At 46.3% G+C, this 11,885-nt stretch overlaps 1 protein-coding gene across 1 annotated transcript; it reads right to left on the bottom strand.

Moving 5' to 3' along the window:
- Positions 1-10,330: 10,330 nt before the first annotated feature.
- Positions 10,331-10,958, bottom strand: LOC139060305 (uncharacterized). Its single transcript, XM_070539405.1, has 2 exons — positions 10,929-10,958; positions 10,331-10,861 (listed from the first exon to the last, which is right to left on the bottom strand). Exons 1-2 carry the CDS (start codon positions 10,956-10,958, stop codon positions 10,331-10,333), a joined length of 561 nt encoding a protein of 186 aa, XP_070395506.1.
- Between the last annotated feature and the right edge of the window lie 927 nt (positions 10,959-11,885).

Below are 11,885 nucleotides of genomic sequence, written 5' to 3'. Positions count from 1 at the left end.
GCTGCCATCGCAGAGATATTGAGCCATAATTTTGGGTACGACTATCCGCGCGAATCTTGCTAATGCGCACTCATACGCAATGGCGGCCAAGGTGAGTGCGTATCGCCACATTTTCCCCGTAGTTTGGCGCCATGAAAATCTTTCTTTTTTTTCATAATGTGTGCTCAAAGTATTTGCATCACTCTCGGGGTGTTGGCAGTTGTCTTTTGGGCCATCAGGTTTTTAAATAACGCGTTCTTATTAAATAATATTGGTTAAACATAGCAAACTTTCTGCAACGTTGTTGACTTTTCACTGCTGCGTTTGTATTGTAATCAATATTATTACCTCTTCGCACAATTAGAAGTTATGACAACGGTGTCTGTTTAATTTATAAAAAGGAATGCACGTAAGGCCGCGCCTTGGAGTTTTAACAGGCGGTGCGAGTAACAAACAAAGAGAACAAGAGATGGCAATGCCGGCGCTTGCGTCGCGCAAGCGGATACCTCTGGCGCGCGCAAGGCTATCGGTGATATTCTGCCGTTTTTCAGCCAGCCAAGTTGGGCTGAGTCACTTACGTTTCGCGAGATAGCCATAAGGTGGCGTAGAACAGGCGCTAATCACCACTGCTAAGTCGCGTATGTTGTCTCGAGGTAGAAAACAAGCGCGTTGGCGCCAACCTACCATGACCCTTTCCTTTTCCCGGGTACACGCATCCTAGGTAATGAAGAAGAGGACGGCTTGTACGCAGCTGACGACGAAAGCGAGAAGCATTGTTGACGGAATAATCATGCCCTTTGAGCTAGCTGCTTTAGTTTACTGCGGAGCAAAACTGTTTTGCTTTATCGAGAACCTTAGGTTCAGGGCCTTCATATCAGTTTCTTAGGCAAAACGTCAAATTGGCGTCATGTTACGAAAGCAAAATGGGACCATCAGCGCCATGTTATTCGCGTCGCGTCCACGTCACGCATCGAAGGGAATGGCGGAATGTCCGGAATAGCGCCCTTGGTTACGCCACCGACGCCGATGCTAGCCGAAGGAACTGGTGCCTAATAGCTGCGCTGTAAAAATAAAATGATTAATACCTGCTTTAATCTTACACAATGGTGTCCATGAGTTATCTTTGTGCACGTGTAATGTGTTACAAAGTAAATCATCTACAGTGACTCACGGCCTCCGAGATCGGCGGATATCAGAATGAAGCACTTCCTATAGTCAGTATAGGGCACTGCGTCGGTGAAAAGATTCTCGGGATCTGAAATTCAGCAAACATGTTATGTTATTACAACCGCGTAGAGGGAACACAGAAGTTTAACGTAGAATTTCTTCGCGCTAATTACACGACAAAAACCCCACATGCAAGGATTGTTGAAGACTCAAACTGTTCTGAAATCTTATTTCTTAAAATGTTCATCCGCAACATTTATTCCTTTTTACTTGTATCCCAATATGTGAAATGCACTCGTCCCACCATTTCTACCGAACCTACATATTACGAGCAACGGCATCATTGGCTACCTCTATAAAATTTGTCGCCTGTGCATTACCTACGCCTTGATCCACGTCTTGTTCCATGTCAAAGTGGTTTTCTTTTTTTGCAGTTCCTAGAAGGATCGCAACAATCCTCTTAATCGTTATACAGACCGGATGTGGTCTTTGCCTACTTGTTTACCTTACTCACAGCAAACAAAGGCATAGATTTGACATATAGCAAGACGTAGTTATGTCCTTTGATGCAGCATTTGTGAAAATTGAAAATGATGGGTTCGCTCATGCAATCTAGGCTTGGTAGAAACGGTCACATGGGCGCATTTCACGTAATGCGCAGCATATAGGACGGGTTTACTGTGCAGACGAATAATTTTCAGAAACAAAGATGTCATAGAATCAGTATGTGTCTGTACTTAACAAACTTCGCATTTAGCCAACGTGATATGTACATAAATACAAGGAAAATAAAAGTGCTCGGAATGCTTCAAGCGAAAATGGTTTATTAGGAAGTAATTTGTCTCGATGTATGCTATATAATTGTAGTATTGAGAATGGAACGAAAATTAACCTCCTTGAGCTTTAGCACATATAAACCCGTAGGGGCTTTGAAAGAAAGCTTCGCGGCCGGAAGGAAAACTCGTGCTTGTACTCGATCCTCTCCCCAGAACACCATCTTGCCGGGGTGGTCACTATCATTCCACCTAACAAAGAGACTAGTAGATGCCAGAGCCAGGGCAAATTATTCGACAACTCAAAGCACTAGTACACTGAATATGGCGAATCGGCTATGCGATCCGCCGCAAGGTAGACGAAAGTCGTTGAAAGAGAAAAACTGACATCCATCACACTGTAGCCCGAAGCTACCACAGACACGTGGGCTTTGCGGACTTGCGGGATTTCGCAGAGATCATTTGCCGAATTAATTGTGCCGGTGCTTGAAGCTTTCGAAAAATTCTCCGTCACTCTGCGTTCTGGTAGCCCCTTACGGAGCTCAGACGGCTTTGGTCTCGGGTTCGAATGCCGCACCACTTCTGACGAGTAGGCACACCTACGCCACAGTTACGTTATCACTACAGGACGGGCATCAAAAGACAACGTGATTGAGGGGGCGTGTGGCAGCTGAAGGGTGCGTCGTGGGAGTGCCAGCGTCACCGTTTATTTTAGACAAGAAACACTCGACAAGAGCGACCAGGAGAAGCGTCACAGCAACTAGGACAGATGGGCCACCGCGGGGGGCCATCATCGGGGGGTCAATATCATGGAGTTTCAGGCCGCACCTGCTTGCGGGGATCGGGAGGCTACCGGGCACCTCCGATTTGTACATAGCCACAGCCGGGTCCCGCGGCCGACCCTGGGCGGCTACTTGGTCTGTCCAGCTGCCTGTTTCTGGAGCGCAGATTGAACATGCCGAGGACTTCGTGAGACTCTGTGGTCCGTTCAGTCGTCGGGCCGAACCCTCGTCGCGAGCCTGCTGACAAGAGCGGGCCGTTCCGCGGCACGACCTCGAGTCAGACTATCAGTGGATATTTGCGCTGCCAGCGTCACAGTGTCGCCTGCTGCGTTGCCGACGCCAAGGACACTAGACGTCAAAGGGAAATGCAGCGCGTAGCGTCAGATGGTATAATCAGAGTTACTGGTAGCCGTAAACTATAGTGATTATACGTTTCGAACTCTGATGTGGCACCAAAATTATCGCTGTGTATAATTATAATTTCTCCGTATCTACATTCCTATCGCTGTGGTCTTACTTCTTGGGCCCACGAAATTTCCCACATGGTCATTTTTTCTTGAAGTGCGAAGGTTTCTTTTTGATAAACTAGTATGCGGTTCCTTTATGTCTTTGTGCTACAGTCGGCCGATGTCACGTTTTCTCGGTCCGGAACTTTCCTACATCTCGCGCCCTTTTTCAGAGCTGATTTTGCATACTTAGCATTCAGGATTATCTACGAAAACCTGTCCCTAAATGTGCGTAATTCGCGAGGCAACAGTCACCAACGCAACCGAGCCGAAATATATTTTCACAGGCAACCAAATGCCAAGTTTCGGGCAATAGAATATAAAAATTTGTTTCCCGTCCTAGATATGAGCAATGGGAAGGCTGGCAGGGTGCCCTAGTCCACAAAAGAGGTTACTGTAGCTGTAATTTTCGTGCTGTATCTAATCCCAACGAACGTATGACGTTTCGCGTCTCATTGGGCACTCTAATAAATTGATAGCGGGTAGTGCCAGTACGTGTTGAAAGTAAGAAACCAAGTTACGCTGCAAGAGATGACAAACACTGTCACGTTACCTTTCAATAAAGAGTGAAATAGTCAACAAGCGCACAAATAAAAGAAGCATGATGATGCATTTACTGCATCGCGGAGGATTAACTTAAAAAAAGTGATGGAAATTTATTATCAGGTCGGATAACAAGGCTAATTCAGGACGAAGGACAAAGTAATACACGACGAGGATAAGGGTTGACTGCCTGCCCTCATCACGTGTTACTTCGTCCCGTGTCCTGCATTAGCGTTGCTACCAAAACACCATGCAAATCCAGCATACAGATTGATTCGATACTCCTTCAGAATCAATGCTGTGTTGAAATAGGCCTGCATTTAAATGAAAATAAATAAGGTTTTGCACACACGGCAGTAAAAGTAGAATATTAGAGAGCGGTTGCATCTTGGACTCGAAATGACGGGGTTGCCGAAGTCGACTGACAGCAACTCAACCGCTGGCTCTATGAAGAACTGGTAGCATACGGTAACTAGTTCTACTTTGTGCGAATACAGGAGGAGCCCACACTATAACCTAAGGTGATTCAATATAGCAAGTCCTCAGAATTGCTTTATTTGAATGCACCCTGTGAATTTTCCGACTTATTATGTGCATCATTTATCTACGTGACAAGGCATTCACAGGTGAAATAACAGTGACCCGGGATGTACAAATAACTTTTTGGGAAAGTAAGTGCCGTCCTTAAAATGCCACTGCACTATCTTCAACTATGTGTCGCTCTGTGCTGGCGCAGGTAATTACTACACTCTCGCGCTCCTAAGACCCGCACACACAGTAATCAAAGCTCTAAGAATGATAGATGGCGGGTGCATGAAACATTTGAAAATTCTCTAACAGAAAATTACTTGCATGTGTCAGAAATGAGCGTCTACAAATTATTGATTATATCTGTCATGCTTTCCTGAGTTCCCAGCCATCACACTGTTTTTGTATTTCATTAGCATTTAAATCGTAAGTATAGAACAATTAAAACAGTACGTTTGAACTTCTCAAGTATAACACATATAAAACACTACATTTCAACTTCTCAACTTTCTTAATTTTGGTCTATAGGTGTAAAGTTCTTACCTAAAGCATAAGATAGTCACAGCTACGGGAAATAAGTTGTCTTCCCCCCGTGTAACGAATGTCACCAAGGACTTAATTTAAAATTGATATCATGCAAACCATCGCACTCACTAAGGAAAAAAGAAAGTAATCAGTTGCATGACGGCGTGTAATAGTCGCCAACATGCTACACTTACGCACATCTCCACAGCATTTGTTCTGGTAAAGAGGCACGGCAATATTTGGCAGATCTTTTGTATTTGGCAAATTTAAGAGAAACATGGCACACAGCTTTATCGAAAGATTAGAAAATGGCTGGCGCTGACAGCGCCTCCGTTTAGCCTATTGGTGATCTTCGTGCTACCCGGGCTTACTTGGAGTGCTGCTCAACGAACCAGCCAACCTTCGCAAATTTCAACTCTTCATTTCGTTTGCCAATGCTCTTTCCTATTTGCTGCCATGGCTCATTGGCAATGACTTTCTGCTGCTTAACACAAGGTCGAGGATTTCATCCCCGACCGTGGTTCTCGCAGGACAATTCTAAAAACGCTCGTCTATAATTACATCTAAGGTGACGTAGAGGAAACCCAGGTTGCCAGAATTTATCAGGCCCAGAACGGCGTCCTTCAGAAGCCACTTTGCATGGTAACAATAAAAATTCAAACAGCGCATAAACAACGGGACCAGAATGAGGAGGAGACAAACACGGCGCTGAACTTACAACTGATTTATTTGAGGTAGGAAATCGAACATTTATACGTAAAAAATGGGCACGCATGCGCCCGGTCAATACATCAATGATCACATACAAACTCCGCACAGCAAACATTCGCACGCGTTGTACCTGCCCAGTAATCTACCCTTTATGCAGCAATGCCATTTCTTTCACCGACAAGATTAAAGATGTTTTGCTAACGCAACTATTAGATTTTCTGGTGATATGAAATGCTTCAGCGACTTCTCTGGTAGTCTTGTCACTATGAAAAAATAACAATTTAGTATCGTCAAAAAAAAGGTACGCATTTACAAATGCTGCAATGCTTTGCCAGGTTAGTGTCTTTTTTGTCTAATGAATTGGCATGCTCCATTAGTCTAATATTGATGCAACGGCCTGTCTGGCCTATGTAAGTTTGGCCACAAGATAAAGGAATTTGGTAGACAGCACCCTTCTTACAACTGATGTACTTGTTAACATGATTTACCTTGCAAGCAGTATTCCGTTTAACGCCTTCCTGCTTCCTCTGAACTGCTGCCCCTAACTTACCCAGCTTCATCGGAGCAGAAAAAACGACCCTCACACCATATTTGGCCCCTACTCTCTTAAAACGATGTGACAAAGCGTGCTCATAAGGCATGACAACAACCTTTTTTCCCGCGACATTTTCTTTGGGCTGTTCCGAACACTTGAGCGTTTTTATAATCTTATTAGCACCAGCCACAATTACAGAATCTGGAAAACCGGCCTCTCTGCATCTCTGGGCTTGGACCATCAGGCTACTGGACATTTGATGTGTACACGATTTCTTAACAGCCATACCAATACATCCTGTTACAATTCCGAATTTAACAAGCTTAGAGTGACAAGACGCGTAGTTTACAAGAGGTTTCTCACTCCTGGGAGCGTATCTCCAGCATACATGGCTAGACAGAAAAGTAAAATTAAGATCCAAGAACTGCTGGACGTTGCTCTGTGGGATCTCATGTGTGAAGCTCAGTCCAGAACCATGCTTAGAAAAAACATCGAGTAAGCCAGGCACACATTCAGCACCCTTAGACTTAACCAAAATTAGGAAGTCGTCCACGTATCGAAAAATTCGAATAAACCTTCCATTTAGGTCATTCTCTACTTTCATGTCAACATAACTTAGAACATAACAACATAACTTACGTATAAATGTTCGATTTCCTACTTCAAATAAATCAGTTGTAAGTTCAGCGCCGTGTTTGTCTCCTCCTCATTCTGGTCCCGTCGTTTATGCGCTGTTTGAATTTTTATTGTTACCATGCAACACCAACTCGCCCAATCCGCTGCCCTTCTGCCACTTTGCAGTTTTGTGAAGTTAAACATTCTAATTTATTTTAATAGGATTTGATTTCTTTTTCCGTCTTCCAACAAGTGTCTCAACAAGACAGTGAGTGCAGTATGAAGGCGCCTGAGCCTAGGACGAACCGCGACATAAGCTGTGCTTGAAGTGCACAGTTATACATTACGGCCCCTTAGACTACAATGGGGAAGCTGGCCGCTCCTCATCATCGTAGCCGGGCTCCGGCGCCCGGGCCATGCGCAGCGACCTTGGCACGAGGAGCGGCAATGCGGAAGCGGGGTCTCAGTTGGTCTCTGGACAGTAAAGGTCGGCCTTTCCATGTCTCCCGCACTCTTTGTCGTCTCTAAGAGCCTCAGCTGGCCACACGCTCTGAAACCACGCCACCTGAGACCACACACATATCTTCTGAAAATCGGGCGAGCATACGTTGCCAACACTTTGAATGTTTTTGTGCCACATTGGCAACTCTATGAACTTTATGTCGGAAACAATTGGCACGGCTGCTGTCGCTATTCAGGGAGCATAAAAGCACTTCGTGGGCGCAGGAAGCTCTTCGGAGTAACTAAATTATGCAAGCAAGTGAGCGCTGGAAACTGCAATTCATTACAAACGAAGTAATTTGATTATAGCCGGGCACTCTCCCGCATATGTGGGGAAACCAGTTCGCTCTTATGCGGACTGGACCATCTCATATCATAGACATGTTGAACACATCATCTCACAGAGTGCATTTGGATTCTGGCCAGTTTCAAAATTGAAAACCAATCTCAAGTGCACGCATAAATACAGACGGGACAGCCATGCTCCGACTCACGGCTGCAGCTCTCAGGCACATCGCTACGTGTCTTTCAGCGGTTCCTATTTTGTTTCCGGCCAGTGTCAAAATATAAAATCAAGCTCAAGTACACGAATAAATACATCGCCGCCTTATGCACCTGCTGTCTTTGCTGCACAGATGGGACAACCATGCTCCTACTGACGGCTGCGATTCTCAAGCACATCGCTACGTGTCTTTCTGTTGTGCCCCTAGACTACACCTATGTAGCTGATCAGATGCGATGTAGGTCGCCGAATATTAGCCCTTCTCTCTTAATTCATACATATGATGCAATATTCTGTTAGGGAACTCAGTTATAGAAGGGTATCTCAAGAAAGACCTTTATTTTCAATTTAGAGAAAGTATAGGTTGCTGAGAAAGCCGAGTAAAACATTTGAAACTATTTAGGCAGAGGTCAAAATAATATTACCATAGGAACTCACGACGGTCACTTTACCAGGTGAATCTCCCTTGGTTAGTTCCTGGACGATCGTCCTAAGTCAAAAAAGAAGAGGTTTGAAATGCGTGGCACATCAGTGCTTTCAGTTAGTTCTAAAATAACTTGTTCCAATAACATGGGGAATGGGGCAGATGTAAATTCAAGACGACGAGCAAAACGAGAACAACGTGCTTTCACCATGTTCTCGTTTTGCTCATCGCTTGTTGCATTAACTATTTGACGTGCATGGAACCTTGCTCTTTCCAGGTTCTGGCAGCACAGGCTTACTAAAAGGGCAGTTACGCTTGCGGATTTTCATCAATATATTTTCCCAAGAAAGCAATGTCTACATGCTTGATAATTCACTATCGTTCTTGAAAAGCATCCGGTAGTTGCGAAGTGCTTACTATGGTAGATACATTATTTGTTTGGACACCCACAGTATGTAAGTGTGCATATCAAAGCTATGGGTGCCATTCATAGGAGAATGAAATTAGAAGTCGAACCAACACCACGATTGCGTACGCGAGGCGCCTCGAACGATACGGCCGTGACCAGACAATTGAATCCACTGATCGCATTTTTGGGGGTTCAGGCACGAATGCAGTGCCGTGGTACGAATAGAAAATTTGTTGTTAGCTACCTCCACTCCTAAGCGTACTGGTCATTGGCTAGTGGACATCATGCTGTCGATGAAATTGCATTTGAGGCGGGACATTAGCGCGGTATCTCACCCATTGAATGATCTGCAAGGTCATCTCCAGCGGGAGGGGGCGCGGACTCTGTCTTAGGGCAAGAAAATATATTAGTAACAGCGAATAGATGTCAATAGAAGTAGCTCACGACTGTACTCTACGTTTCTCGCTGTCTAACCAAGGTGGTATATGCATCAACACAAACACATCCAGGCGTTATAAATTATTTGTTTCGGCTATCTTCACGCTAGATTCCCATATTCATTGCATATTCATTTCCATCTGTATATGCTTGGCAAGGTGTAGCTGCCTGCGCGCAAACGCTGCATTAAACACCTGTATACACCCAGTAACTCATGATTTCATGCGCCAACTAAGCGTTACTTTCTAAGCCTTTGAATGCGTCGGGCGTTGATATTTAATTAACCCTTTCATTGGCATGTGCATTCGCGTCTCATTCATACTTGAAGGCGCTAGCTACTAATGGTAAAAATGTTTGCCGGTTCAAAAATATTAGGCATAAAATTACAGTGTTCATTTATGGTTGCACAAGGTTCCCACAGTGACAACCTAATGTATTTTTTTTGTAATAAAGGTATTCATTCCTTCTAAAAAGTGAACGCTGTATTTCTCCTTTATTATCCCTGAATCAGTTGGAGGAATTTCAGTATCTCATTTTTCGTAAACACTTGTAAACAGAGCTAAAACGACAGTTGCCTGATCTTTTCCAATTCAGTAGTTCCGTTTACAATGTTCTAAGCGCATCAATGTGAATACATGAAATATAAACCATATTTTTTATTCTAATAGTAATTCTAAATATACTGCTCACATTTAAGTGCAATAACTTTGCTGCACATTGCCTTCACTAGTACTCCAGCAATAAAGCAAGCAAGGCTTTGACTGAAGTACATATTGTTCGTTAGTTTTGCCACGCTTAAGGTATTTGCGAGGACATTATGTGCTAATAATTGGAAGTGGTGCAAAAATGTTTGTGTGCGTTCAATGCGGGTACATAGCGACTGTTAGTGCTTACACCGCAATTGTCATCAGCCTGTCTTCAAATCTTGTTTTTGACAGGACTCGCAGTTCAATCATTTCTTTCTGCAAGCTGCTATACCAATATACAGGAAATATCGCATAAATTTAGGCATATTTTGCTGAAGAAGCTTTCTACGAACGTTTCTCTTGTGTATGGTTTGAGTCTCTACGTCAAAATTTGGAAACTATCATATATATATATATATATATTGTCGCGATCCGCCCGTTTTCGTGAACAAGGGAGGGCTCGAGGCACCCTCCGTTAGACAGACGTTCGGCAGCGTGCTGGTGAGGAACGACGACGGACCACCGAGCAGCTGTGCTCGTCGGTGTTTATTGCGGTGCTGTGACCAATGTTGCCTACCATGCCTGGCGGGCCATCGAACATTAGGCCCGAGGGGGCGTCACATGGTTGCTACACCCCTCACCCCCGGTTTGTTTGTTGCCAACCAAAAAAACTTCCAAGTTCAAAGTACAAGGCTCTGCCTCCGTCCTAGCCGGGTCGACGGTGCCTGCAACCCAGGCGAGTAACGCTCCGGTGGCCTCCGCCGTCGAGCACTCCGCCTTGGAACCGGGGTGTGGCAACGCCGGGTGCCACCTGAACCAGCCTCACTCCATCCGGAGGGTCCGGATTGATCAGCCTTGTGAGTGGTGCCGGGCTCGACACTGGCCCAACGGGCGCTACACCACTGGCAACACTTGCCGCCTCCGAGGTGGGCGGTGCGGCGCAGGAAGTGACTGGCGTCGCCGCAAGTCCTCCTGCAGGCTGGAGCTCTGAAGTGGCAGTCGAGGGTGCTGGCCAGGTGCCGAGTCGAGGCCTGACATGGTCGGCGTGTCTCTGCCACGCGGCCCAATCTGGCATGCGGACGAGCAGCGATGAGGCGCTGGCAGGAGACACCACCTGTCCGGCGGACCAGGGTGGGCCAGGAAGGAAGTTCCTGGCGAAAACTAGAGCTCCCGACTCTGGCAAAGGCTTGGCATTGAGCCATCGGCCAGCTTCTGCTTCAGTTGCTTCATGAGCACTCTGTATAGGAGGCCCGGATTGAAGACGTCCGAGGGTGTCTTGACCATTCCACCCAGCAGGAGCTCACAGGGGCATGGCCAGTGACATCGTGGAGCATGGTCAGGTACTAAAACAGTATCCGCGCAATCTGCGTCCGAAAATCCCCAGTCTGGCTCTTCTTGAGCTTGTCCTTGATAATTTGCAGCGCCCGATCGGCTGCACCGTTTCAAGCAGGGTGGTAGGGCGGAGCCATTATCTGGCGGATACCGTTCTTCGTCAGCCAGGCCAGGCACTCTGTGCTACCGAAAGCAGGATCATTGTCGAACACGATGACGTCTGGCGACCCCTTAGGCGAAGACCTGTCATAGCGTTGTTAATGGCCAACCTGCTGATGGATTGTTGGCAGGTAGAACCTCTACCCACTTCGAAAAGGCATCTACCACCACCAGGAAGTAATGTCCTTTGAAGGGCCCCCAAAATCCAGATGTAGGTGGTAGCAGGGTTTCTGTGGGAACGGCCAGGGGGTGATTTCCACATGACGTGAGGCCAGCTGATGTTCCTGGCAGATTTGGCAGCTCTGCACTATGTGAGCGATGTCCTGGTCCAGGCCAGGACACCAAACATGGGACCAGGCCACCATCTTGGTCTTTTTCAAGCAGGGCAACCCGCGTGCAGCAACTGCAGGACCCTGGACCGGAGACTGTCGGATCACCACCCTGGAACCCCACAGTGTGCAGCCCTGCTGCAAGCTCAGCTCGGCGGCCTTGTGTCTATAGGCCTGCTCAATCATTTCATACCCACGGGACAGCGCCTTGACTACCTGAGACAGCAATGTGTCGCGGCTGGTCGCTTGCGATACCACAGATCTGGAGAGTACCTCCGGGTACGCGTACTCCAGCATGAACATTTCCGCGGGTTCTGGAAGCGCATCAGGTACCTCAGGCAGGGGCAGGTGGCTCAAGGCATCAGCAGGTCCCATGTTCTTACCCTGGTGATAAACCAGCTGACAACTGTAAGCTGCCAGCCTCAAAGCCCAGCCTACAAC

This window comes from Dermacentor albipictus, chromosome 5, assembly GCF_038994185.2.
Source record: "Dermacentor albipictus isolate Rhodes 1998 colony chromosome 5, USDA_Dalb.pri_finalv2, whole genome shotgun sequence".
In the NCBI taxonomy this organism is placed as follows: domain Eukaryota; kingdom Metazoa; phylum Arthropoda; class Arachnida; order Ixodida; family Ixodidae; genus Dermacentor; species Dermacentor albipictus.
The sequence above is the reverse complement of the archived record's forward strand: the minus strand, read 5'-3'. Positions and strand labels throughout refer to the sequence as shown.